The sequence below is a fragment of the Phalangium opilio genome, unplaced genomic scaffold, assembly GCF_054372755.1.
Source record: "Phalangium opilio isolate 3A_F unplaced genomic scaffold, DU_Popi_V2 ptg000204l_1, whole genome shotgun sequence".
Lineage (NCBI taxonomy): Eukaryota > Metazoa > Arthropoda > Arachnida > Opiliones > Phalangiidae > Phalangium > Phalangium opilio.
The window spans coordinates 771894-799695 of record NW_028324215.1 but is presented as its reverse complement, the minus strand read 5'-3'; the positions used below and the strand labels follow the sequence as shown (position 1 = coordinate 799695).

At 35.3% G+C, this 27802-nt stretch overlaps 2 protein-coding genes across 21 annotated transcripts; both read left to right on the top strand.

Annotated features, from left to right (window-relative positions):
* LOC149621459 (uncharacterized) lies at window positions 1-27721 on the top strand. 20 transcript variants are annotated; one of them, XM_089853720.1, is made up of 17 exons: window positions 25-266; window positions 336-6507; window positions 6738-7001; window positions 7071-7164; window positions 7856-8615; window positions 8673-8846; window positions 8927-9018; window positions 10639-13373; window positions 22942-24568; window positions 25323-25367; window positions 26110-26184; window positions 26348-26399; window positions 26470-26580; window positions 26675-26783; window positions 27259-27323; window positions 27424-27518; window positions 27574-27721. In XM_089853720.1, the coding sequence occupies exons 9-16, from the start codon at window positions 24427-24429 to the stop codon at window positions 27494-27496; spliced, it is 672 nt and encodes a 223-aa protein (XP_089709846.1). In that variant the 5' UTR covers window positions 25-266; window positions 336-6507; window positions 6738-7001; window positions 7071-7164; window positions 7856-8615; window positions 8673-8846; window positions 8927-9018; window positions 10639-13373; window positions 22942-24426; the 3' UTR covers window positions 27497-27518; window positions 27574-27721. The 20 variants fall into 20 exon arrangements, 1 of the variants encoding a protein (XP_089709846.1); XR_016375073.1 differs by lacking the exons at window positions 26348-26399; window positions 26470-26580; window positions 26675-26783; ... (1 more) ...; window positions 27424-27518; window positions 27574-27721 and having other exon boundaries at window positions 28-266; window positions 7856-8028; window positions 8167-8193; window positions 8408-8615; XR_016375071.1 differs by lacking the exons at window positions 26348-26399; window positions 26470-26580; window positions 26675-26783; ... (1 more) ...; window positions 27424-27518; window positions 27574-27721 and having other exon boundaries at window positions 29-266; window positions 10639-11919; window positions 11991-12056; window positions 12127-13373.
* LOC149621460 (zinc finger MYM-type protein 1-like) lies at window positions 15460-19037 on the top strand. Its single transcript, XM_089853679.1, has 3 exons — window positions 15460-15602; window positions 15693-17545; window positions 17751-19037. The coding sequence occupies exons 1-2, from the start codon at window positions 15460-15462 to the stop codon at window positions 16336-16338; spliced, it is 789 nt and encodes a 262-aa protein (XP_089709805.1). The 3' UTR covers window positions 16339-17545; window positions 17751-19037.
* Window positions 27722-27802: the final 81 nt, after the last annotated feature.

Genomic DNA, 27802 nt, shown 5'->3' with positions numbered 1-27802 from the left:
TTTGTGGTCTCCTACTAGGCCTAATCTTTTGGATCTTTTGAAAAGAAAATAATCCTTTGCACATACAAAAGGGAACTGGTAAGATCACGCTAGGTAGCATTCACTTCTTGGAATCGCAGGGACAAAATCTCGCGTTACTCCAGTGCTAGAGATGGGAAACTAGGTAGATAGTTCGCGAAGTTTCTTTCATTTGAATGTCAACTTCGGTCGTGGTGCTGCGGATTTTTCGAAAAAGTCTTAACGGCAGCAAAAGTTAAAAATTGAAAGTATGTATGAGCTTTTGAAAAAATATTTTTTATATTCATTATGAGCGTCTAATATTAATATTTTTGTAGATAATTTGGCTGAATTTATTAATTTGACTTTGAAGAAAGTAAGTGGTTTAACTTTTTATTAAATATGGTTTTGCTAACTAAAGTTAGACTCGCTAGTGAATGTATACGGTAAATATATTTCACAAATGATGAGTTTATCTAATACTGCTTCCAACTATCAATTACACTAGCAATAATTATTTATTATTGAACCCGTACGACTTAGTTTACTTAATGTTAAGATTATGATTGTTTTGATCCTGGGTTTAAGCCAGTTACGTAACTTACTCTCAAGGCACAAACAGTTCAAGGTTTATCAAAGATTTTATTTCTGTATTCCCGCGTAAATACTGCTAAGTTTAAATGTTAAGGATAATAACATAACTATGAAAACGAGTAAATCCCAAATTTTTCTATTTGAGTGTCTTATGCACTTTAAATAATTATTTAGAGGGAATTACTATTTTGTATGCTTGCGTGAGTGAAACGATGAATTTTAATTGAATACGATGAATGGTCGCTGATTGGCTAGATTATTTTCTCGTTCTAAAAAAATTCCATGTAAATGTTTTGGGAAAATGGAGTTAGGCTTAGCGAGCTGAAATGCATACTATTGCAATTAATTTTAAATAAACGCGAACGTTTTGAGTGAGTTATTCAAATGTTTTGGGCTTATTTTAACAGTTCTTGTGGTATTTTATTGTATCAGCCAATATTTTTCATGCTAAAATGTAGGCGAGTGAGCGCTGATTTGAGGAAGCTTAAAGAATTTTTGTAAAAGGCTTTGTAAATTTGAGCTGGGAAGGATTGAGAGCATATTATAAGAAACACGACTAAAAGCACATACGGTGTGGAAAAAATCATGATTTGTAGTATAGGTTTCCGAAAGTTAGTGTTGTTGTAGCGGGTTGTCTCTTCTGTTTTACTAGAGAGTTTAAGAATTCAAACCGCAAACGTGTACATCGTTCCTACAAATCCTAGCTAGCTGTTGTGTCTTAAAATTTAGTGCATAAAATTATTTTTAGTGTTGCTATTTAAAATTAAGACACATCATTTCGAACTTGAATTTAATAGTGCAAGGAGGTGGAAACTTTTAGTTGTATTTCAAAAAAAGTTATTTTATTTACACTAAAAAATTATTTAAAGTTTTACTAGGGAGTTGCTAGTTCAAAAATTTATAAGGGTACTATAGGGAGAGGGCGTTAGTCAGGGAGGGAAAGAACATCCGACGTCATTTTATACCTCTACTTAGGGGAGCGTTTGTAGGCGCGATACTGAAATTCCCCCGTTAGGGGGATGGAATCGAGGTAAGAGATATAAGCCTATGACGTCGCAAGAATGGGTTTGCCCTCTCCCTATAAGGTGGAGACCCTTTGGTCAGAGAGCTACGAATGGAATGCACATACTTTCCCTTTCTCGCCAAGCCTTTATAGAAGGCATCATTGACGTCATCGTCTTACGGGGGCTTTCACCTTTGCCTCGCAGGCGAGATGCTGGTGCGGTTTTTGGAAAGTTTTGGGGTACCGCTTTTTGGCTCATGACGTCAATGATGTTTATCAGGGGTTTTGGGGAAAATTTGGAGTTTTACGTTGGGTGGTTTTGAAGGGGTCTTGGCGTTTTAGGAAAAGTTTGATGTGGTTTTCGTATTGGGGTTGGCTTCTAAGGGATTGGGAATTTTGTTTTTCTCTTATTTTTTAAGGTTTGAATACATGTTTACAAAAATTTTGGATTTGACATTAAATTTTACATAGTTTACAAATTGATTATTTCGCGTGAATTATTTACACAATTACTTAACACCAGGTGAGGGGTGTGTTAAGTTGTCATTCAAGAAAAAAGAAGTTTCTGGAAAAAGACCCCCAGTATAGGTTGTCAAATTTTTGGTACTCGTAGACGTGAAAGAGTAGCGCCTTTGCCTGTATAAAACTTTTCGTTCGCCATTGAAAGGAATGTGAAAGGGAGAGAATTGTGGTGAAGTGACATTTTTCGTTTCTTACTTAAAAAGAAGGGATAGTAAGATTAAGCTATACACTCTGCCTTTAAAATTCCTCTCACCCGTCGACAATAATGATTTCACGCTTTCAAAACCGCTCCCTATTTCAACATTCAAAGAAATCGAGGGGAATATTTAAAGCAATAGCAAGTATACTGAGGTTATTTTTAGAATGGTCTTAAGGCACTGGAATATAAAAATTATAGCATAAGCAAATTTATTGAATGCTCGTGACCCCGGGAAGTGTACTAGGGTTAGGTTTGCATTGTTAAAGGCTTCGTGGCGTGGGGCTACTCATTCAAGTAGTACTATTATTGAAGTATGGATTACGGGTAATAATTTGAGTATTGTTAAAGGTTGCGCATCGAGGGGCTACTCTCTCAAGTTTTCTGTTTGTGTCACATTATTACAATTATAAAGGAGGGTTAATTATTCAAGTAAACATTATGGGTAATCATTTTAGCACAGTAAAAATAGCGCATCGAAAGGCTAACCATTCTTTCTGTGCTTCAATTATGGGTATACTTATGCGTCACAATTAATCGTTTTATCACAGTTAATAGCTTCGCCTCATGGGGGTAATCACTCATGTTTTCTATTTGTGTCGCACTTATATAATTATAGCAGGAGTAAATAAATTGAAATTAGGATTACAAGTAATCATTTTAGCACACTTTAAGATAGCGCATCAAGGGGCTATTCACATATATTTCCCTACGCATGTTAAGTACGGTACGATGTGGCTTGTATTATATGAACAACCCTTGGGCCAACTTGTTGAATTTTGCCTGCTTGATATTTTGCGGTTCGTGCGCACTCGGGCCACTCAAGGCGAAACATATTAACCTCAATCTTATTTTCTTAAAGGGAGGATGAAGTGGAAAATGAATTGCTTTTTATTTGACTGTAGAGTGAATTAAAAATCAATTGATTTTCGATTTCACCCTCACTTTAAACATGTTATCTATATTCAAGATGCCTTTTTTCTGGAAAATGCACTTATAAGGTAAACCCGCGGAGAATGCTGTAGGGTGTGACACCGAGGTTGGAGAGAGAAAAGTGTGACATTTCAAGATCGTGCCTAAACAAAACATTCGGGGTTTCTAATGGTTAGCAATGAACAAAGACTCCTCATCTAGCGTGGGTTCGTTAACTCTGGTTCACAATGTTGAGGCTAAAAGTTTATTAAGGATCCTCGGCAGTTCGTTAAGTCGAAGATAACAGTATAAACAACGTTTTCGCAAGTGCAAAACTGGCCGTTTTTGTGCGAATAACACTTACATAAAAGCTTATGGTTAAATAATATGAATTAAGACCACTAGCGCGTATCGCCCGTTTAATACTTCGGTCTATAAAACTTTTCATATTAAAGTAGATTTAATGTGAGCTTAACCGACAGTAAATGAGTTCTACATTTTTGAAATTGGTTAAAGACAATGGCGACACAAAGCATGTACCAATGCTCCATTTGCGGAACTAAAAGGACGATTTTACTAAAGTCTCTATCCCATATTAGAATTCTCCATTCACCACAAACAAGATTTCAAGTGTCGTGTCCAGTTCAAAATTGTAATAACACTTTTAAAAATTTTCAGTCTTTAAAAAAGCATGTATACAGAAAACATGCCGAACTAGTAAAGTCAAATGCTAGATTAGACTGTGGACTAATTCGCGAAAACAGTGAAGTTAATTTCCAGCCTGATTTAATCGAAAATGAAAGTATCGTTCCAAATTATAACGATAACATTTTCGAAAATGAGCAGATTATTCACGGTGCCGGGGAAACGGAATTGCATAGGCTGAGAAAAAATGTAGCACTCTTTTTGTTAAAAATAAGGGAACAGCATCAACTTCCTACATCAGTTGCCCAGAATATAGCCAATGATTTCAATTTAATTTTAGAAAGTTGTTTGGATCTGCCGAAAGAAATTCTATCAGATAATCCAGATCTGACAACTTCCATAACTGGGTTAGTTAAAGGTGAGCACACTCTCCACGCGTTTTGCAAAAAAACACTGAACCTTGTTGAGCCTGAAGAGTACGTACAAGGAGTTAAATATTTTGGACATCGAGAAATAAAAGACACTGTTCTAGTAGTGCCAATTAAGAGAGTTTTAAAAATGCTATTGGACCATGATGATATTTGGAAAGAAATAATAGAGGATAAAACAAATGTAGATATGAAAGTGGGGAAAAATAGTGATGTATTATCAGATTTTACAGATGGGGAAATATTCAAGAGGAATAGTTTCTTTAACACTAAAACAAATAATGTTATTTTAAGACTTAACTTGTACTTAGACGAAATTGAGCTATGTAATCCACTGGGTGGGAAAAAAGGCACAAACAAAGTTACCTTGTTTTATTTTACAATTTTAAATGTTACTGACCATAGATGAAGCAAGTTAAGTCAAATATATCTACTAGCGGCATTTAAATACAGTCACGTCTCTAAATATGGCTATGACAAGATATTACAACCAGTTATTGACGACCTTATATCCCTCCAAAACGAGGGTATTTTAATTGAAAAACACAGCACAGTAGTTAAGGGTGCAATAGCAGTCATTTCTGCTGATAATCTTTCTGCTCATTCGTTCGGTGGTTTTACGCAAAACTTCACTCATAACCGTATCTGTCGGGTGTGCATGGCTCGTAAAGAAGATATTGGTGAGATGTTCAATGAAAACGACTTTGAGTTAAGAACTGAAGTTGTACATAAATATCACATAAGAGAAGTGGAAAAAAATAAGGGCAATGCAACCATTTACGGTGTTGATAGGGCTTGCTCCTTCAGTACAATACCTAACTTTAAGATAACGGAATCATTCCCCCCTGACATAATGCACGATTTATTAGAAGGAATAGTACCAATTGTTTTGAAATTAATTATAAGCGTTTTTATTAAGTCCGGAATCTTTTCTTTGGACTATCTTAATTCTTGAATTGAATCTTTCCCTTAAATCGTAAGAACAAGCCCGTTTCGGTCCATTAAAGAATCCTCACGGAAGGAGGTAGAATCTGTGGAAGTGCTTCGCAAAAGAAATGCCTTTTTCATATTTTACCACTTATTCTAGGAGATGTTATATCTGATCTTGATAAGCATTGGGAACTTTTAATGTTTTTAACCGAGATTTTGCAAATTATTATGTCACCAATTATATCAAAAGATTGGCTGCCATACCTAAAATATAAAATAACAGATTTTTGTGAAGCACTAAAGCATCTTTTTCCCACCGCTTTTGTTCCCAAAGTTCACTTCTTAATACATTACACTAGATTAATAGATGAATATGGTCCCCTTGTTAAGTTATGGTGCATGCGATTTGAAGCCAAACATCAATATTTTAAAGTGATGGCTGCAAAATCAAGAAATTTTAAAAATATTGTTAAAACTATATCTATGCGGCATCAGAAACTTCTTTGTTGGTTGCAAAGTGCAGGAAATAGTTTTGAACAAGATAATGATGTAGGAAAATGCACAGAAAAAAAAACTAAAAGAATACCGAAGAGTTTAAGGGAAACAATAATTTTTAAATTTCATCTCAAAAATGATGACTTCATTATAAAGACTAAGTACTTGATAACTAGAAGTATTAAATTCGCAACCATTTTTTTTTCGTTCTCGGACTTATGGAGGGTGAAGATATTCCTATTTATGGCAAGGTTATTTATGTTTTGAAAATTCAACATGATTAGATTATTTGTATTAGAATCTATCAAACACTAAGTTACTGTAAACATAGGGCAGCTTATTCAGTCAAAGAATTAAACGCATGGAAAATGTTGGATCCTAATAGATTTACCTTGCATCATGTTTATCACCCTCCCTTGCATTCATTCAAATCTCGCGGAGAAGAATATCTTAAATTAGAACACTGGCTTTGTTAGGCTGTCCATCATTTTATTTCAAATTTCTAGTGTGGATGAGAACGATTGTGTTTTTAAATACCATGTCACATTTGATGAAAGTAAACAAGTAGTTGAAGTGGCATCGGACATTTCCGTAAATGACCTCAAAGAAAAAATCTCAATCATCTTCGGAAAAGACTTGAAATTTCTACAAGTCTATGAAGATTCATGGAATGATTGGATCAATATTGAACCATATGGAAACATTCCTCCAAATAAATCAAAACTGCGCGCTGTGCCATTACCCACTTCGATTTCATCAAGCTTCGAAATTGCTAGTTCACCAAGGTAAGATAAATAACGCCTTTTAATTTCATCAATTCCTTTTTTCTTAAAACTGGCGTCATTAAAACTTCATTAGCAGAGTTATTTTATTTAGAAGCGGATTTTTTTATATTGAGCAGCATTCCTCTGTAAAAACTAAAAAACTTTATAAATAAGTTTAAAAATTAATTGGCCATTTTAGTAGTAATTAGGATTTATTAAAATAAATGTGCTTTTCTATTTTGGATTTCTAGTTGCAACTTTGAAACTAGCGCTAGTTCTAAAAGCGCACAATCATCCAATACATCGGCCTGTGGATCTAATGACACAGAAGAAGATTTTGAGACAACAAACGATAGAGATGTTTGTGATGGAGAGCTACCTATCAATTACTCTATTCCCAAGTTTACGGCGGAAGTAGAAAATTTGATTAAGAATAAAGATATTTCAATATTTGGGAAAAAATACCGAGGAAAAATTCTTTCAACTCTATACGAGGATATGAGATCATATGTGCTGTACGTATCTCTGCAACTGTATAACAAAATTATAATAGACACTTTTTACAACCTAAAAGTTTTCTTAAGATACCCCACGTCAGATGAATATAAAATGGTTGCGATGAAGCTTGTGCAAAAATACCCTTTTCTGGCTGATAAAGTTTCATAACGTTCAAAATACGTGAGTGCATATTATTGTTAAGCAGAGTTTGTCAAAAATATAGGCCATTTTAACCCAGAGATGGGCCGATATATCGGTATCGTTTTAAACCGGTATCGGATCATACATAGAGATATGACAATTCTAAATCCATATCGTTATCGGTACCAATATGTGGCTAAACTGATGTATCGGTATCGGTTAAAACTGGTATCGGTCCATCGCTACCATAATGTGACGTCGAAAATTATAGAAGTGCCTGAAATTTTTAGTTATTAATTCACACTTAACCAGCTTATTACAATCTCATTAAACACGAACTGAATGAAAAGTAAGAAAATGCTCTTTCTGTTTGTGGTTGAGGAAGATGGTTAGAGGATTATTAATACCACATTTAGAGAGCGACATGACAGTCTATAGTCTATACTTATCATCTCGAATTTTTACGTGACACAAATAATGCTTACCAGCCAGAATCCACTGCCTTACAAGAATAGTTAGCTTAAATGAAAATCATCGAGCTCCGTAAGCTTAGGTCAACATGGCACCAATAAAATAATTTAATACAAACTCCACCCACAATTTCTATCTTTCAGCGAAATAATTCCCTGTCACATAATAATCTATTGCTATTATTAGTGATTCTGTATATAATATTCAAGCCTTGTCGTTTTACCGAAAGAAAATAATAGATGTATAAAAATATTTTTAGGCAAATTGGGTGGTGTCTTTAAAGCAAAAGTTCAAACACGAGCGCATGCCTTTGACAAAGAGAAGAAAGTATTGGAAATGAAACAAAAATACAAATCTACTGAAAAGTGTGGTAGGAGAAAAAGTGTGGTGACGGAGGTTTTGGAGAAATTACCCAAGCCAAGGCAAATACAGGTAGAGAAAACAAATTTGGTTTTAACTAGTTTAAGGGAAATTTGAGTATATTTATTTGATGCTGCACTATAAATTAAATTTTATTCAATAACCGTAATCTATCATTACATATTTTGATTATGGTGCTTTGTTGCACAGTACTAAATGCCTAAAGACATCTTAAAGGTAATTAAGAACATTTGAAAGTTATGTTAAAGTTCTTGCGACCTCATGAGCCAGAATAAATCTATGCATTTGTCTCATGAGAAAGATTGAAAAAATTCTCCAAATGGAAACTAGGCTTTATATTATAATTTTTTAAGATGAAGCCGTGAAGCCCTAAAATCGAGTTTATTGCACAAAAGAACAACGTCGATTTAATGGCTCTTGCAATTTTCAGGAAAAAAAATCATATGATGGTGAAGATGCACATAGCATTGAATTTTCACATCGAAGTGATGAACAAAGAATTGAAGAAAGGGAAGCCTGATGAAAATGTTATAAAAGAAAAAATGGATAAAACCTTTGCTTTCAGACGGGAATTTTGCTTCAAAAATATGATTTCAGCAGTTTAAGAAAAGTTTCCTGGGCTGTTGATGGAAATTGAGGTAATATATTTTACTAATTTCGAGAAAAATGTTTGAGTTTCTTTTTATATGTTTTAGTTAATTGACGAGCTAGCCAGAATTTGCGGCAAAACAAATGGCGCTGACCTTATGCACACTTTTGTAAGCCATTTTATGCAAATAAAAAGAAGGTTCTAGATCAAGCAAAATCAAAATCTAACGCCAAAAATATCATGCATTTTTTGGAAATTTTACTGTAAAGCGAGTTTGAAGGTATTTATTTGTTTTTAAAATCATTCCGTTGGGTGACGGGTTCTAGAAATTTGTAAATGGTTAATTGTAATTTTTGATAGTCTATTATCGAAACAGGAATCGAATGGATGCCGCGATACTGCTGTTATGCCTTCTTCTTTCAGAAAATCCTAAATACTTCTACAGTCATGGGGTAAGTTAATAGTAATTTTTTAAATTCCAGTTCCTTGCTTCAAAAGGTTTCCAGATAAGATAAACCACACGTTTTCCAGACCGAATCGGAGTTTCCTACACCCACAATACTCTTCTTAGATGAGGATTTCTTTTTATCAGTAGTGTTGAAAATTTAAAAAACCACTACTATCTATTGCACTTGTATTCGAAAAGCGGTTCTGTGCTTGTTCAGTACTTATTACACTTTCAATTTAAAATATGCAGCAAAACGCTCTAGAACACTGGAATATTTTTAAAAAGTAATTTTTAAATTTGATTCCAAGAAAATATCGATTTCTGTTGCAAATCTTGTGAACAAGTTGGTTTAGCAGTAAATTTCGTGATTTGATTTGATTTGAAATCACTCTTGTATTTTGATTTAAAGTCGCTTTTGTATTTTGATTTAAAGTCGCTTTTGTATTTTGATTTAAAGTCGCTTTTGTATTTTGATTTAAAATCACTTTTGTAGTTTCGAAAAAACCCTTCCGTGTTAGAAACAGAATATGTTGTTATGGGAAAATAAACCAATTGGGAATAAAACTACGACAAATTGAGCTTAAAATTAAAACCTACTGGGATTAAAATTGGAACCTGGAATTAAAATAAGAACCTACTGGGATTAAAATAAGAACCTACTGGGATTAAAATAAGAACCTATTGGGATTAAAATAAGAACCTACTGGGATTAAAATAAGAACCTATTGGGATTAAAATAAGAACCTATTGGGATTAAAATAAGAACCTATTGGGATTAAAATAAGACCCTATTGGGATTAAAATAAGACCCTATTGGGATTAAAATAAGAACCTATTGGGATTAAAATAAGACCCTATTGGGATTAAAATAAGAACCTATTGGGATTAAAATTAGAACCTATTGGGATTAAAATTTAAACCTACTGAGATTAAAACTAAAACCTATTGGTATTCAAATTAAAACCTACTCAGATTAAAACTAGAACCTATTGGGATTGAAATTAAAACCTACTGGGATTGAAGTTAAAACCTACTGGGATTGAAATTAAAACCCACTGGGATTGAAATTAAAACCTACCGGGTTTAAATATAGAACCTACCGGGATTAAAAATAAAACGTGATTAAAATTAGAACTATGGACAGATTTAACTAAAATGTTCCATGGTTTTATTATGAACCTAATATGGTTATGAAATAAACCTTCTAAGGTTCCAGAAAAAACTCTTATGAAATGGTTTTAAGTGAGTCAAAATAAGGTTGAAAATAGGGGACATGGGTTAAGAACCCCTTTCCCTCCTAAGCTGAACCTTTTTTTCAGTGTAGGACCGCGCAAAGGGATTAATATGCGAGTTTCATTTTCGTTGGTGGCGATAATTGTCAATTATTACCTTTTAATAAACCAATATAAAAAATTACAATATCCCTTTCAAGATTGTCGAACTTTCTCAATTTCAAAAAACGTCTCTGCCACTGCTTGAAATAAAGAGTTCATTATATCTATGAACGCCTAGCAGCAAATTGCCTAATTAAAATTTTGAGCCAGGGTTTGGAAAAAATATAGTTTTTGTTTAAAAAATAAAATAAATTGTTTAAAACACGATTTGTTGTTTTAAACTGTTTTAGGAAACTTCAGGTCCGAAAACACAGTCACGAACCACGTACCGTTCAAGAACGTTCGCCGCACAATCCACCGCCGGCACGCTTCGCTTTTGCTTTTTGTCGGCGTCGCTTCCAGTTCTGCTTCAATCACGTGATTCTCAAGAGAATTTTCATAGAGTGAAATTAGGAAAGGAGTGGTCACTTCGAAGAACGATGGACTTCTTAATACCACGTGAACCCAATTCCAGTGAGTACTCTGGTACAGTCATCACTTCTCTCGGGCTATTACTGCTTTCCGGATACGATGGTTGGGTCGGGGTGAAGAATTGAGTCGAGAATTGAAGCTTAAAATTTAATTGCCGTGATGGCATTTAGTAGTGATGGAAAAGAACCGAACTCATTAAGAGTTGCTTACATTCCTTAAAACTAACTAGCATTAAAATGATAGAAGGGTAAAAGCGCGAGACCTGGGACTACAACTGTATCATAATGTAATAGGTGGGGTGGCGTAGCGGTTAGCGCTTTCGCCTCGCAGCATGAGGATCCCGGGTTCGATCCCGGACTGTGGCACCGGGTGAGAATCTCGAAGCAAATCCTTCTGCGTAGAGTTTGCAAGTTCTCTCCCCGCTTGTTAAAAGGAGTTTTCCTCCGCGGTCTAACCCGGTTTCTCCTTTCCTTCAAAACTTGCAGAGGTTAACGGTAATAGTTAGTATAGGGCGCTGTAGGTCAGCTGTGGCATAGGGGCTAGCCATCATCCCTCTATGCAATGTAAAGGGACCCACCTGTAAATAAGCCACAGGCTTAGTTTTGGAAATCCCTTCATAGACAAAGCTTAGATGATTAATATTATTATTATTATAACTGCCTGGATCTTGATAGTAACTGCGACTTTACACTGGCTTTTATTTATATATTTAGAAGCCAAGAAACACTATCAGATTAGGTCAAAAGTAATGTCTTAATTAAATGACGTCCACAGTTTTTAGCCGCAACATCCTCCGCCCGATGTTCATCCCTTGTCATCTCCCAGGTTGTTTAGCGACTGAACCGCTCTCCTGACTTCTACGCCTGCAAGTAGTCTTAGGCTGCAGGCTCTTATTTTACCGTAGCGTCCGGGATACGTCTGGGTGATTCGTCCCTTCCGCACCAAAGGGAGTGCATTGGAAGATTAGATCCGAAACTTTGGTAACTCGTTGACCAATTAGGAAGTGAGATGGGGTCAGTGGTGATAACTCCTCTGGGTCGGTCTCGTTGTTCGTCAATGGCCTTGAATTAATCACGGCCTCGATCTCCGTCAAACTCGTTGTGAGTTCCTCATAGGATAGGCTATTTTTAACCAAGGTTTTCTTATGGCACATCTTTACGGAACGGACTAGCCTTTCCCAGAATCACCAGGCGGCTCGTTCTACGATGTATTTCCATCGTATTCGTTGATTTCCCAGGTACTCCAGGAAGGGCTTGTCTTCTTCTTCTTGATACAGTCTTTTGAGGTCTTGACCTGTTCTCTTGAAGGTCTTCGCATTGTGGGAATATATTGTGCAGCGCATTTTCCTTCGAGGCACGAATCTTCTGAACGAAAGCATGAATTTCTCTGCATTGAGGTCGATGACTAACTCCAGGTGGATGGATTTTTTGACTCCACACGTAAAAATGCTATATACAGTGTAGTGGTACCTTTCCTGCTCGTGCGTATAGAGGCCCGGCAAAGTCGATTCCTGTGACGATGAACGGAGGTGATTCGGTCCAGTGGCAAGGGTGCGGTGACTTGGACCCCTTGTTTGACTTTGAAACGCCGACAAACGATACAGTTGCCGAATACTCTTTTCACCATTTGACGTCCTTGCAATACCCAAACTTCCTCCCTGAGTTAAGTTAACGTGCTGTTTAGGCCTCCATGCATCGTGGTGAAGTGACTTTCCATCACCATTAGTGCTGCCAACTTTTGCCTCGATGGTAGAAGATAATGGTGTTTGACTTGAAACTCTAAAGTTCAGTTTTGAAGTCCACTCTGAGGAGTCCTTGCAGGAAAGGAATGTATTGAAGTGACCCCACGATGACGGCTCCATTAATTTGTGGATCTCGGCCACCCGGTTGGCTACGAACGGATTCCATTCTCGCGCCATTGATTGAATCCACTGTATGACTATAGTGGAGTCAGACCAGCAATAATACGTGGTGATTTCTCCTTCAAATACATCCAAGGTATACTTAAGCAGGCGGGATCCTATGATTGCGGCCATCAGTTCAAGACGTGATATCTTTACCTCTTTAATAGGCGAGACTCTCGTCTTTTAGGTAACTTCTCCATTTTTAATCTACTATCTCAGGTAAGTGACTGCTCCATAGGCGTGTTTACTAGCATCGCAGAAGACGTGTTTATCCTTCGAGATAATTTCTTCTCCTGACGCTTCGTAGTACGAACGAGGAATTGCAACATTTCGTAGTTTCGACAGCTCCATTCTTGACTAAGGCTCAATTATAACTGTGTCCCAGTCTACGCCTTCAATCCAGAGCTTCTGGAAAAGACACTTGGCTCGTATCAGGAACGGTGATAAGAAACCAATGGGATCAAATATCTTCGCGGTCGCTTGTAACACGCATCTTTTTGTATTCTATTTTCATGCGCATCCTTCATCCATATTAGCGTCACAAACGCTTACGATTTACGTACGTTGTAGTTGGTTTCTCAACTTTGCCCCACGTACTTTCTTTGTCTTCTTTGGCTTGCCTGGAAAAGAGTTCAACGAAAGAGAATAAAGGTATAACGAATATTTGTTAATGATAATTTTTGTTATTAACGTTTCTCTAGGTCCGTTTTTCTTTTCCAAGAATTAGAGATGGAATATTCAAGCAACTTAAATGAAACGTATTGATAGTTTTATGTTTTGTTTATAAAAATAGCATTTATTTCAGATGCTTTCTTATTAAGTCGTGTGGTAAGAGGAAATGGAAATGCGCAGAGATCAACAGCATCGTTTTTAAAGATAAAATGCAAAATTGGGGAAACTAATGCTAGCTTGCTTCAATAGTGTTTGCCGGTTCCACGATAAAAATAGTTTCTTCTTGTTCCAATTGTGTATAAAAGCATGGAACTAAACGACAGTGTTTAATGTTTACAGCTATCACTCTTAATATGTCTTCAATTTTTTGATATGGTTCACATCGTATTTCTCAACAGGACCTGTTTTGAAAGGGGTGGATATTTTAAATTTTTGAAGAATTAGGTAGTACGTAATTTGGCAAACGCAACTGTTTGCCTCACAAGCACAAACAGGGATATGCTTTACAAAAGTTTTATTTTTTCCGTAAAACGATCCATTTGGTAATGTGCATTTAACAAACATGGTATCATGCTTTTGAATACTTGGTATTAAACACAGTTACACAAGTATTTACCACCCCCAAGCCAATCTAACTGAAAGATACAACCAAGTGATAGGTTGACTATTGGCTACATATATTGGGAACGATCACCATCTTTGGGATAAACACCTCCCCTTAGTGAGAGTAGTTCCTTCTCAAGCCAAGGTGTTGAGGCATCGTGCCGAGGGCTGCATGGTACCGGGGAAGTAAAACTACGGTATCGCTAACGATCCCCTCGGGCAGGGGCGTCGGAAGCCGGGGGCAGGGTGGGCTCAAGCCCCCTCGATTTTTGAGTCTGGGCGGCTGAGCCCCCTCTGAATTTAGGCCAAAAAAGTAGTAAAGTTAATGTAAAATGTTGATAAAACTCCTAAAAATAATCTACCATTCAGCTCAAAAACATAAAAAGGCATAAAATGCCACCCTCTCGACACGTGCTAGGCCTCGAATCAAAAATATTTTTGTTACTCTCGAGAGAGTTACGCCTATAATAGATCTCCCACTGCCAAGACAATATGAACAACCCCTCTTTCCTAAATGGGCCCGATCCAAAATCCGAATAGAATAGCTTACTTTTTCTCACACTCTCACTGGGGGCGATTCACAAATTGTCTAAGGCAAAAATCGTCCAATTTTGACACTTCTCTCCCTTTGAGTCAAAGTAACAATCGGAAAGTATGATACGCCTTAATTACGAAACAAACACGGTTAACCCAATGACCACATGTACTAGCATTTTAAGAGTATAAAGCTATCTCGTTTTTTTTGTTTCCCTAAAAAAGGGTAGAAAAATAGTCGAAACTATGCTCAGAGAAGGGAATATTATCGAATATAAATCCTTATTTAAGGCAATACTCATACTGAAAATCCAAAATGGGCTTTTGGAAAATTTAATGAAGACTATCTTCAATTAGTCTTTGAGGTTGATTTCCTACGTAACGTTTTCCATGACCCACTCCATCTCTCAATAACAATTACTAACATTTATTCAAACTCTCTTCCATCTGTGTCCACGTTACGTATTTTGTGAACGGCCCCTCCGCAAGATGTTTGTGTTTTATTACTTTTACAAAACAGGCCGGTCGTGACTCGTTCGCCGATCGGGCATATTAAGTTGTTAAAATAGTTGATGCGCGGTGAACGTCGTCCTGTGACTCCTGTAATTCTTTGCGGAATCATTATCGGAACTAAACCATGTCCAAAAAGTCAAAGAATAAATCTGTTCTTGATTGGCTAACGAAACGAACAGATTCAACAAATATTTCAACTAACAAGTAACAACAAAATATTGAAAGTAACCAGCCTGGTTAATATACATGAAACTAAACTTGGAACCAGTGCATCATGTTCAAATGAAACCGTAATAAAGGAAGCTGACAAAACTTCAACTTCTTCAACTTCAACCTTGGCGCCGGAGCCTCAGTTAGCCGCAGAACTACCCACTTTGAGAAATGCACCCGACACAAGTTTTTGTTTTCCAAAAAAATGAATCAAGCAGATCTTGCCAAAGTAGTTGGTTTAAGACATATCAGTGGCTTCATTATGATAGTAGGCGTGATGTTGTTCTCTGCTTTTCCTGCGCAAAAGCATTTAAAGAATGGGGAAAAGGTCGGCATGATGAAGGTCAGGCACTAGCGTTTCTCAATACTGGATTCAGAAACTGGAAACGGGCAATCGAGAAATTTAAAATACACGAGAAAAGTGCTTACCACTTAAAGGCTGCCAGTGTTTCAAGTTCAACTTCTGTTGTCGAACTTATCAGTACACAATCCAAAAAAAGAACAAGCAACTAATAGGCAAGTGCTTCGGGTTATTATAAGTTCACTTCGTTATTTAGCTCGGACCGGTCAAGCAATAAGGGGTCATGATAATGAGGAAGGAAATTTACACGAACATCTTCGTGAGCGTGCAGAAGACGTGCCAGCTCTTAAAATCTGGCTAACTAAAAGGGACAAGTGGTTAAGCGCTGACATACAAAACGAAATTTTGGAGTTAATGGCGTTGCGTGTTCAGCGAGACATAGTCGACAGAATCAAAAACAGTCCATTTTTTTCGATAATTGCCGATGGAACAACTGGCATCTCAGGTAAGGAACAGTTTACCCTATGCATTCGCTGGGTTGACACAAAATCCTTGCAAGCATTCGAAGATTTTATTGGCATGTACGCGCCAGATTCGAAGGCTGCTACTCTATTCGCGGTGATAAAGGATGTGTTACTTCGAATTTCTCTTAATCTTGATAATCTCAGAGGGCATTGTTTTGATGGAGCTGCAAATATGTCGGGATCTATTAATGGTTTAAAAATGAAAGTGGAACAAGAGCAGCCAAAATCCATTTATGTGCACTGCTGCAACACGCGTTAGATTTGGTACTGCAAGAATGTGGCCGAAAATGCGATTTGGCAAACGACGCGCTGACAACAGTTAAAGATGTTTCAAATATTATTCTGGAATCTTCCAAAAGAAAATCAATTTATGCCAACGTTGTAATTACTCCAACAACAGACCAAGAGGCCGAGAGAACAACAATTGATGCTCTTATTCTACAGGGCCGGTAGGCCCTTGTAGATATGACATGACACCCTTCCGTAATGTTAAAGGAAAATTCACAGTTTTTAGGGTTAGCGTCCCATAGAAAAAGCATTAAAAAATTTTCGTTTAATTAACGAAATGGTCATAGGACATACGGAAAAAGTATAGCGAAGTTAGTTTTCGGAATACTTCTAAATTAACAAGCATTTCTTAAATGAGAAACTTCCCTGTTTCGATTTTTAGTTAATGAATTCTAATTTTTGTAATTTAACTAATTAAGATAGTACGTCAAAAAATTACTTTTGGGTCAGATGTCAGCCTAACCTTATAGCGCTCTTAAACCTATTTCTTCATTTCGTTCTCGTTGACAACTAGAAGGGCCTAGGTTTGTGGGTGCTAACAAGTTACGTTGACAAATTTCAAATGTTGGGTTTCTTGCTGATTTTCCTAATTTCTTAGCAGTAGACGCTGGTATTTCATCCGAGCTTGAGCACCTTTATATGTATTTTCTAATTAACTGTAGCACCCTTAATAAGAAATACGTCGTCATCAGGTCGAATTTTCGTCTAGAAAAGTAATTCAGGTAAATAATTACAGTTAATAGAAGTTTTTATATCATTTAAAGTAAGCTTTTCGACGTTCTTTACGGCCAAGGCTTAAGTTGTATAGACTAATGGCACCCCATGTTATTTCCTCATAGAGCTTAATACAGTCGAAGGCAGAGGGCTGCCATTACCCTATTTTAGTTACTCTATGTAATTATAGTCTCATATAGTGTCTTTCCTCTTTCTTTGAAGATTATTAAAAAGGCTGATTTCCGGCTCTCATTTGTTTTGGAATCCTGTATATGTATAGTCTGCTCAATTTTATGCTAGAAACATGGCCTAACCGGGTTAACCCTAGGTTTTTTATGCTGTATTTACCGTTGCGCTTCCAATTTGATGTAAAAAATGGCATACCTATTCAAATTATTAACGTGTTGAAATAAAGATAGTGCTTTACACCCTGTGAAAAGATCGAAAAGTTCAAAATACTACTGGTAAGATGACAAAAAGTTTAATATGTTTTCGTTACGGCAGTTAAAGAGTCGTGGTGTTTACGTTAGCGCAGTTTAACTGTTTGTTACCAACAGTGGATTTTGTTAATTCATAAATATAAGTAACAGTGGTGCTGATTAATCCAGGAGGACAGTGTCGTTATGTAATTTAATTAGTCAAATAATTTCCATGTTTTCATTGGCGCAGATTTTTCCAACGTAACCACGTCAGCAACGGAGGGTTACGTTGTTGGCTATCTCCACAGTTCACATTGCCGTTTGTTTATTTGTCTAAATTGCTATGAATTGTTTAGGTATTTAATTTAATTACTGTTATTGAAGCCAAAGTTGCTAAACTATAGAATCACATCATTCATTAACATATGTTATAGATGATCTTTATGTTACCGCAAATTTAGCACGTAGTATGATAAAAATTGAACACATTGTGTTGGCAAGAATGAAAAACTCTTCTAAACTTTACAATTAAGGTGATTTGAAACTCATTTTATAAGCTAAATCAACACTGCCAAACCTCAATCCTTCATTAATTTCAACTTAATTATGTATAATTAACGTGAATTTAAACATGAAATATACATATTTGGATGAGAACTCGAGTAACTTTGAAAGAAAATACTAAATTAAGATTAAAACTGCACAAGCTGTTAGTATAGCCCCATGTTTTCTATCTCATACTTAGTTAATTTAAATTATCTTTAAAGTACATTAATAGGCGCGAAATTCGAAAGTTTAAGGTAAAATAAGAGTCAAAACCCACTAAAAATTGCAATTAAGGTTAAGTATATATTGAAAGTCATTTATAACCTAAATGTACACTGCCGAAACACAATCCTACGTTAATTTTAAATCAATTAAATATAATTAACGTGAAATTAAACCAAAAATATTCATTTTTTGGATTAAAAGCTCAAATAACTTTTAAATAAACTGTTTAATTAAGATTAAAACTACCCAAGCCGTTGGTAAATCCCGATGTTTTCTATTTCACACTTCAGTTAATTTCAACTATGTTTAAAGTACATTAATTGGCGCGAAATTCAAAAGTTTAGGGTAAAATAATGACTGTGGCAAAAATGTTAAACTGCACAAAACGTTCCAATTAGGGTAAAAAATTCCAATAAATTATACTTTTAAGCTTAATCGACTCTCCCGAACTGCGCTCAAATTAAGATTAAAACAACACAAGTTTTTCGCACAGCCACAGATGTTTCCTATTTCACTTTCGAATTAATTTAATTCATCATAAAAATGCATCAAAAGCGCATACATATTTTAGAGTAATTGCAATTAAAGTTATTATTTCATTGAAACTTGTATTATAAACTAAATCCACACTAGATAAACCGTTAAATTAAACTTAATCAAGTATAATTAATGTGAAATTAACCCAAAACAGGAATGTTTTTGGTAAATTCATGGATACCTTATAATTAAACTAACAAATTATAATTAAAACTACACTTATCTTTCACTCAGCCTCCATTTTCCTGTTTAATTCTTACACTTAAATAAATTGTCTTTTAAAATCATTTTTCCCATATTGAAAAGAGAGCTATTGAATAGGCGCGAAATTTAAAAGTGTTTTTAGGGGGAGGGGTACAGTATGTGTGCCTTTTTAACAGGAGTATTGTTACAATTGTAACAGTACAGACCTTGTATTTCTAATGGGACCGGCAATACCTCAACGCTGGGCCGAAAAAACGGGATGGTAATTGTTTGGACCTATCAGTTGAGGACATTGGAGCACCAAAAACATACCGCGGTGTCACTTGTTGAACGTTAAAGCGACCTTCATCACTTTAAATCCCATGACCTGCTCAATCTGACAATCTTTGAAAACTCAACTTTGAGGTACTTCCGGTCCCTTTTCAAATACATGGTCTTCAGTGTGGGAGTTAAAGGGCTCCTTCGGACCCTTAGACACATGGCCCCGCGGATTTCCATCCCCTCTTCATAGACGATCTTCCTCAGTACTCTCCCTCTCTCTGGCTAGGTAGAGGGGTTCGGAAATCCGCGGGGCCATGTGTCTAAGGGTCCGAAGGAGCCCTTTAAGTAGTAGAATTACAGTAGTCAGTCTCGTTTCCTAGCAAAATGCCAACCTATTCCAACCAGGACAAATTTGACAGGATGTTTATTTTGGGTGAAGGTCGCAGTAACGTTCAACTAAAGGCAGTGCTTTATGCCGAACGGTTTCCACACCGACAACTTCCGGTGCGAAGCACCTTTTCCAACATTGGCGAGCACCTTCGTGATTTCGGTAGTGCAAGATCGTGAACGTAGAAGAGACTGTATAGTCTGTAATGAGGATATAGATTTTGACATCGTAGCACGTTTTGAAGCCAATTCATGCTAATAGTAGAGCGGTGGAACAAGAAGTTGCACTAAGCCATTCTACTGTTTGTGCCAGTTTACAAGGGCATCATTACCGGCATTATCATACCCCCTACATCAAGCCTTAACGGACGAGGATTTCCCAAGACGGCAATACCATTAGTCTTACTATGCGTCATGAGTTTACTGCTTGCAAATGTATTGCAAGACATGGACAGTCGTCTGGAAGAGTGCCTAAACCACAATGGTAGAAACGTCGAATATTTACGTTGAGGTGTTTACCAAACAGTTAAGAGGTTGTAATTTGAGGCCTACGTTCTAAGACTAATCGTAGGACAGTGCTTTAAAATAGTTTGTTGCATTCTCCAGTATTCTCGTTGTCACTTGCATACAATAAAACATGAGTTCTAAACATTTATTTACACCCTGTATAATTTAGTATGACATCACCCGTTGGCAGTATTGGGGGTTGTACATAAAGGAAGCTGTTGGTCTGATCTCGACACCACTGTATATGTATACAGTGTACAGTGTACGAAACAAATATTTTTCTTCCATATTTGAAATACCGTCGTTTTTAAGCTTCTTTCATAAATAAAGTGCAACATTATATGCTTATCGAAATCAATGTTATTGGATATAAGTTAAATGTAATTAACGATACTGAAGTACTTCTTTAAGCAATTAGAAATAGATCAACCCCAAATGTATGACGGTAAAGCAAACATAATTATTCAAAATTTAATTACATTAAGACTGAAGTGACAGATATTATAAAAAAACGTCTTGGTTTGGACCAAGGCCGAAAAAACAAACGATATGTGTGAGGTTTATCAATTGGCTGAAGTTTCAGATATTGCAATTTTTTTAGTTAAATCAATATTAAATTCAATCAACTGATTTTACTCTTAATCGATCTATTCCCTCTAAATTTATTCAAAAAATAGCATATCTCCGCTTTTTCAAGAACAATTACATTTTCCGAAAACATTTTATCATGAAATTAATTATTTTGAAGGGATTTCGTGTAAGCACCTTGACGGACATAGTTTTAATTGTTGCTGGCTTGACAAATTTTCAAGTTTGCATCAAAAAAAAAAATTAAAGCGGTAAGTTGCTAAGAAGACTGATGTTAAAAAAAATATGATAATTTAAATTTATTTTGTTCAGACTCGTTAATAAACAAATGCCGTATACTTAAGACAAAGCAACATCGTTTATTCTGTGTGGTTTTTGTTAGTAGGTAGCCATCTGTTGCACTGGAAAAATATGATATCGGTATAAATATAACCAAAGGTATAGGTAAAGATTACATAAAAAGAAATACGTTTCAGTACCAATGGCTTGTTATATTTATTTCCATTCATTACCAGTTAAACGAAGAAGGTCACACTTAACTTAACCCCCCCCCCCAAGAAAGTCTAAAGTACGAAGAGGGAAATTGCAGTGCAACCTTTCTTTCATAGTCGCGACATTAGAAATGTAGCATTTCGATATACGAAATTAAATGTATAAATTCGTGCAACACCCTGGTTTGGCATCCACTATTAAATATTTACATTTTCCTTTCGAATTATGTCAAAGTTCGCTTGGTCTTTTTAGACACAGTATTTCATATATTCAATATTGATCTCTCAACACGTACTCCCTTCAAAATAATTAATTTCATGATAAAATGTTTTCGGAAAATGTAATTGTTCTTGAAAAAGCGTAGATATGTAATTTTTTCAATTAATTTAGAGGGAATAGATCGATTAACAGTAAAATCAGTTGATTGAATTTAATATTGATTAAGGATTAAATGGATAAAAATAACTAAAACAATTTCAATATCTGAAACTTCAGCCAATTGATAAACCTCACACATATCGTTTGTTTTTTCGGCCTTGGTCCAAACCAAGACGTTTTTTTTATAATTTCCAATGAGTTGAATAGAATTTTCTTCATTTTTGAGAGAAAAAAACGAAGGATTAAGATATGGAAGGTAAAACGTTTTGATTTCGGTACTATCGCACCTACTGATTTAATATATACGCTGGTAATGAGCCTTAAACCTTTATTCGGATGTAACTAATGCAAGGCCCATTACGGCTATTTCCCAGAATACCACCCACCTCTCGGATTTTAATTTCGTTTGGTTTTTACCTCATATACTTATAAAGAAACCAAACGAAAATAATATCCAAGAGGTGGGTGGTATTCTTGGAAATTGCCCGCCTGGAACTTATATTGGGTTGCTTTGGTAGGTTAGTATTTTAAGATCATGCTGTTAGGGAAAGTTCATAAAATCATAAAAGGGCTTCAGTCAGGAGAAGGGTGTATTCGAGTTTTGCTAAATTAAAAACCAAAAAAAAAATTGCAACCACAGTCACGTTTACTACTGACAGACTATAAGTGCTATTCAAATTCTAATTAACAAGACTATGTATAAAAATTATGTGCATATAAAAAATCTAGATATTTTGGGAAAATTTCACATTTGATTTACTTAAAGGGCTAGTTTAATTTTATGGAGATTGCGTATTTTTAGCGTGAGGGTTTAGATACATGTGACGAAGAGGGGTCAAAATCCGTATTGTTTTACGTTACGTAATTTGTGTGAGCAATTTTCGTTTCAATATTTTGCTATTCAAGAACTTTTCCAACTAAATGACTGATTACTCTGGCTATTTTGATGGTGGCGGAGCTTAATACGAATATAGACTTCATTTTAAGTTTAGAAAATGCCACAGAAACTAGAGTTGCTGCCGAAGTGGTTTTATCTAAATGGGTAGGCCTATTTTCTCTTCTTGGTTTTTGATATTATTTGGAAAAAATATGAAACATTAAGGGACTATTTAAAACGCGTTGTCTATTTTTGCTTTTTCTTTGACACACCCATGTTAAAAGGGTGCCACAGTGACGTTTGCTTTGAAGAATACACTAATGTGGGACGGGAAATGATTCATTTAAGGACAGAAAGATTAGCGTCAGGGGTCATAAATCTGGTTTGAATTTGAAATCGCCAACATGAAGCTTAACTGGAAAATACAATTTCTTTCTAGATTTGAACGAAAATAGATGTAATATTGTTTTTAAACACCGTAATGAGGCACTGCACTTTACAAAAGCTGAAAAATACATAAACAAATCTTCATCTTTGAAAATATCTAAATACATCGCTAATCGACCACCAATTCTTCCAAAATCCGGCGAAGTGTACCTTTATAGGCGCATTAACGATTGTGATATGGAGTATTTAAAAGATGGCTATAAAGGTTTTGAACTAACTGGAAAGTACTTGTGGAAAAACACCCTTAGAAAGATATACTACAAACTACGCAATCCAGAAAATACACCAAGATATTTCAATTTTAAGAAAGAAGTGACAGAAGCTATTGATTCTGAGATAAAAATTATCATCATACATTATCTAGGAGATAATGAAGTTTACTCCGAAAACTATATGAAGATTCATAAACGGAGCGATAAACTCACTCCTGAGATCCCTCGACCGCTGCATTCACACAATGAATCTTTATCCATAACAAATTGTGAAACTGACTGCAATACCAGAATGAAACGCTCCGAGATTTACAATCTTTTAGAAATGGCCAAAAATCACGATTTAGGGGAATTTATTTGTTTATTACAAGTGGCACCCTTTGATTTAGTAGTATTAGGGGACGCTGGTGCAATAGCTTTGGCAAACGAAATATTGAAAAAGCAGGATTCGCTTAATGATATCGCTTTTTGTGAGAAAAATGTGAAGTTCTCAAATTTTTTCGTAACGATATTATTCGTAAAGAACATAGCTTTCGAGAAAAATCCAGTGCTACCTGTTTTTTTCATGATTCATTACTCTAAAAAAGAAATGGTTTATGAATCATTTCTGAAAATTGTATATGATAAACTTAAATATTCAGTAACGACCAAAGACAAATTGAACTTTATTCTAGGTAGCTCTAATAACTCAAGCTATTTTAATGCGTTAATAATACACCAAAATATCTGGGAAAATTATCCTGTTGACATGTTATCTTTCGTGTTGTATACAAGTCAAATCAACTGCTTAATAGATTTCGCAAAATCGTGGAGTGAGGAAGATATTTTTACCCCAAGAACCGAATTTAAGAAGTGCCCTCAAATAATGAAACATTTACCGTTGAGGAGAAGAGTTTACTCCGAAGATATTCTAGTTGAATTACTAAAAGACTATGTTAAAGAAAGCTCAGAACCAAAACCAGTTAACACACACTTTGATAAGCACAATCTCGCAAAAACGGTTTTAGATCAAAACTTGATCTCTATTAATGCGAAATCGAAGGTGTTTATAATTAGGCACCCAACAAAGCGTGAATTGTCATACACTCTAGCCTATGATGAAAAAGGAAACTTATCATGCAGTTGTAAGTCCGGGCCATCAATTTGTTTCCATATTTTGTCTGTTCTTATGCTCTTGAAGCAAAGAATTCCGGATTGTAAAAAAACTTTTAACTTGAACGTATTGACACGTAAATCGCGAAACAAGGTGGCTTCGAAGCATCTTAATGCAGCTGATAAAAAAGTTAAAAAATAAAGAACGGAAAAAATTGATCGAGAGCTGCATAGAAAATTCCTCAGCAAAACAAAAACCTGATGTTCATGACAAATTTGAAACAATGCCTATGCCAGACTATGACAATGAAAAAGGTACGTTTTGAACAGGCTACACTCTACTTTGAATTTTAAAATAGAGATCCTATATAAAACTATTTGAGAAAGTTTAAAAGATGCATTGTATTAGACTATAGAGATACATATAACACGCAAATCAGATCTCGCGTAAACTGTATGCACATATCTGTGGAAGCATATAATACTTCTCTTCGAGAGAAGTGTACCACATACCGGCGTGGTTTTAACATGATTCTTTCCAACATTAGAATATTTGTGAGAAAAGCTAGTAAACTAAAATCACATTCGCGATAAATAGTTAACTCTATCACGCTTAACTATTTGCCAAGGCGCGATTGTGGATTTTTGTCCCACTTCAACACGAGGTTTGTGGGTTGATTGCTGACTAGGATTTAGTACCGAACAGTTGAAGAATTCACCCCTGGTGCGTTTCCCATCAGAAGTTTGATGAGCGGGTGAGCAAACAAATAGGGTGATGTTGGGAAGAATCATGTTACATAAGTAAAATATTTAGAGGATACAGCGTGTCATACTGATATCAGTTATCTACTTTAATGTTGTCCATTCACAAAGATTATTACACTGGTGTTTTCTTCTTAAGTAGCATAATATCCATAACGATAAATTTCTGAATAATTCGAAAATAATTCCGAGCTCAAATGAAATGGGTCTATATAGTCAGAAAATCCTCATTTTACATAAATATACGATCTCTGGTTCGTATTTGATTATGATCATCTATTCAATTTATATCTATTTTTTATTTTAGTTTTCGAAGATTTTGACTTGTTTAAAAACTCACCAGACGCGTCAGGCAAGTATATCAGATGTTTTTTTCGAAAATAATGCATTAACAATGATGCATTAACTACAATACCGTAGTATTTTTTAAATATTTTAAAATATAAAATCGTAGAAAGAATTACCACCCTAAAATTGTATACGTCATTTATATAAAATCAGTTAATGCATTTGGTATTGTTATTCCCATCGAACGCAATAACGAAAATTGTCTGGTTGTTACAATCTCAATTTAAAAGGAGGGTAAAATGAAAAATAAAGTGATTTTTTATTGATTATTACCAATCTGCATAGTAAAACCTCCAGAAAATACATCTGGATGGATTATTTTAAATAAGGACCTCCCACCAAGCGTGTAACTTCCTGCACGCTCCATGTCTAGCGCCACGATATTCACATCGCGCGTCATTACTATCAAACCTCGCGATATTTCATTCGAAACCGAGCGTGCCACGAGAATTTTGTTAATAAAAAGGCACGGCGTTACGCGATTGTTCAGAGACCCTTATTTAACATTAATCATGAAATCTCTAACTAATTGTTATTTTAAAATCCTTCGGCGCTATTTCTTAGATGTTTCGCTATGCAGATTGGTCTTATAATTAGTAGAATAATCGATAAAAAAATCACTCGTTTTTTCATTTCACCCTTCAGGTAAATTTCTGCGAGGACGAAGCCTCTAAAACGCTGCCGGTTAGATCGGTGCAAATATACAGTATATAACTTAATGACATTTGACTTTCAAAATTTCTTAGAATTTCGTCCCTGGGATGTTTTAGAAGTTACGTTGTCAGAAGATGATACAACTGTTACGTGTAGTCCTACTAAGGGTGAGAAATGTTTGCTAGTTTTCAATATGTTTGTATTAGGCAAAATTTGTACAATTTCAATATTTAACTATGCTATACATTCAACCTATTTTTGAGGCTTATTTCGGTTTTATGATATACACTTAGTGATTTGCCTTGCTAATACCCGTAAAAAATTACACAGAATCCAAACGAAGTACGACTAATTTGTCTCAAAAAGATTCAGAATTTGATGAGTAAGTCATAAAATATAAAATCATGCAATAGTCAGGGATCAATAATAAGTACTCGTTTTTCATATCAAAGACAGTCTGAAGTCATTAAAGGCGTTATATCCGTTTTAAAATGGTGCGAGGAGTCTGGCTACTTAAAGAGCATAATGAACCATACACCAGAAAGCGATTTATCAAATGCTATGTAAGTTCACTCTTTTGTCTGACGAAAGAGTGAAGTTTGTATTGATTTAAGTGGGGTGTTGGAAGTTTTATCTAATGCTTTCTATCAAAATCAGTTACAGAGATCATCCAGAATTTATTAAACATGCGAAATATTTGAAAGGCAAGAAGTTCAAGCATAATATTAGTATTAAACCTGACAGGGATGTTCCTTTAGACAGTCAGGTATTATTATAAATATGCAGCTTTTAAAGGTGGTAGTACTTCTGAAGTTCTGAACAACTTCAAATAGTTACAGCAATTGTTCTTACTTTCATATAGTCCATCTGTATAAATAACAAACTAATAGCCAATTCCATTTACTGCTCTGAGGCGGTCTCGCCGTGCTCTGAAACTTTTTGTGTTCCTATTATAGAGCTAGATCAGCTCGCTCACGGAATTGCTTTTTCTATATACCCAGCGCTCTGTAGAAAAAGACATATCACTATTGATCGGTCACTAAATTTGTTTAGGCGTTTTGGCGCAAAAAAAAATAAATGAAAAATAACGATAAAGTAGCTCCGTAAATGATGCATATTATATATCCAAAGCAATCTGTGAATGATCTTATCGCTCTCTTTAAGATTATATATGTCGTATTATGTACAAGAGTGCAAATGATCTCAGAGCAGGTAAAATATTAATTATTGAACCTTTTAAGGTTTTAGAATACAGCATGAAAGAACTAAGGAAACAATATATGAAAACAGAGATTATATCACGTGGGTAAGAGGCATTTTATCAAGGACGTTTTGCCTTGGATAAGTTCTTGACACATAATTGTAATGCTTATTCAATTTTTATCACTTTGAATATCTTTATTAAGACACCCAGATTATATATTTGGATTTAATGCTCGACAAAATAGGCTGCAGATACCGCCGAAGCAATCGCGTTAAGAGAATACTTAAAGAACTTGAAGTAAGTTGGTCAAATAATTGTACTTCCACATCGTATAATTTTATGATCATTCCAGATTGCCAGCTCTCAGACAAGAAAGATATTTTCTACATATTATCTGGCATGAATTTTTAATTATATACCTAATTAAAGAAAGAAACCTTTCTTACGAGGAAGCTTCAAAAATTGTTCTGTAAAAGAAGCAATAAAAACTAATACCAAAAGGACAGTTGCAAAAATTACTTTTTTAATATTACATTTCAGAGGACAGTAAACCGTTTTCAGAGTTAAAAATATAATTCTTT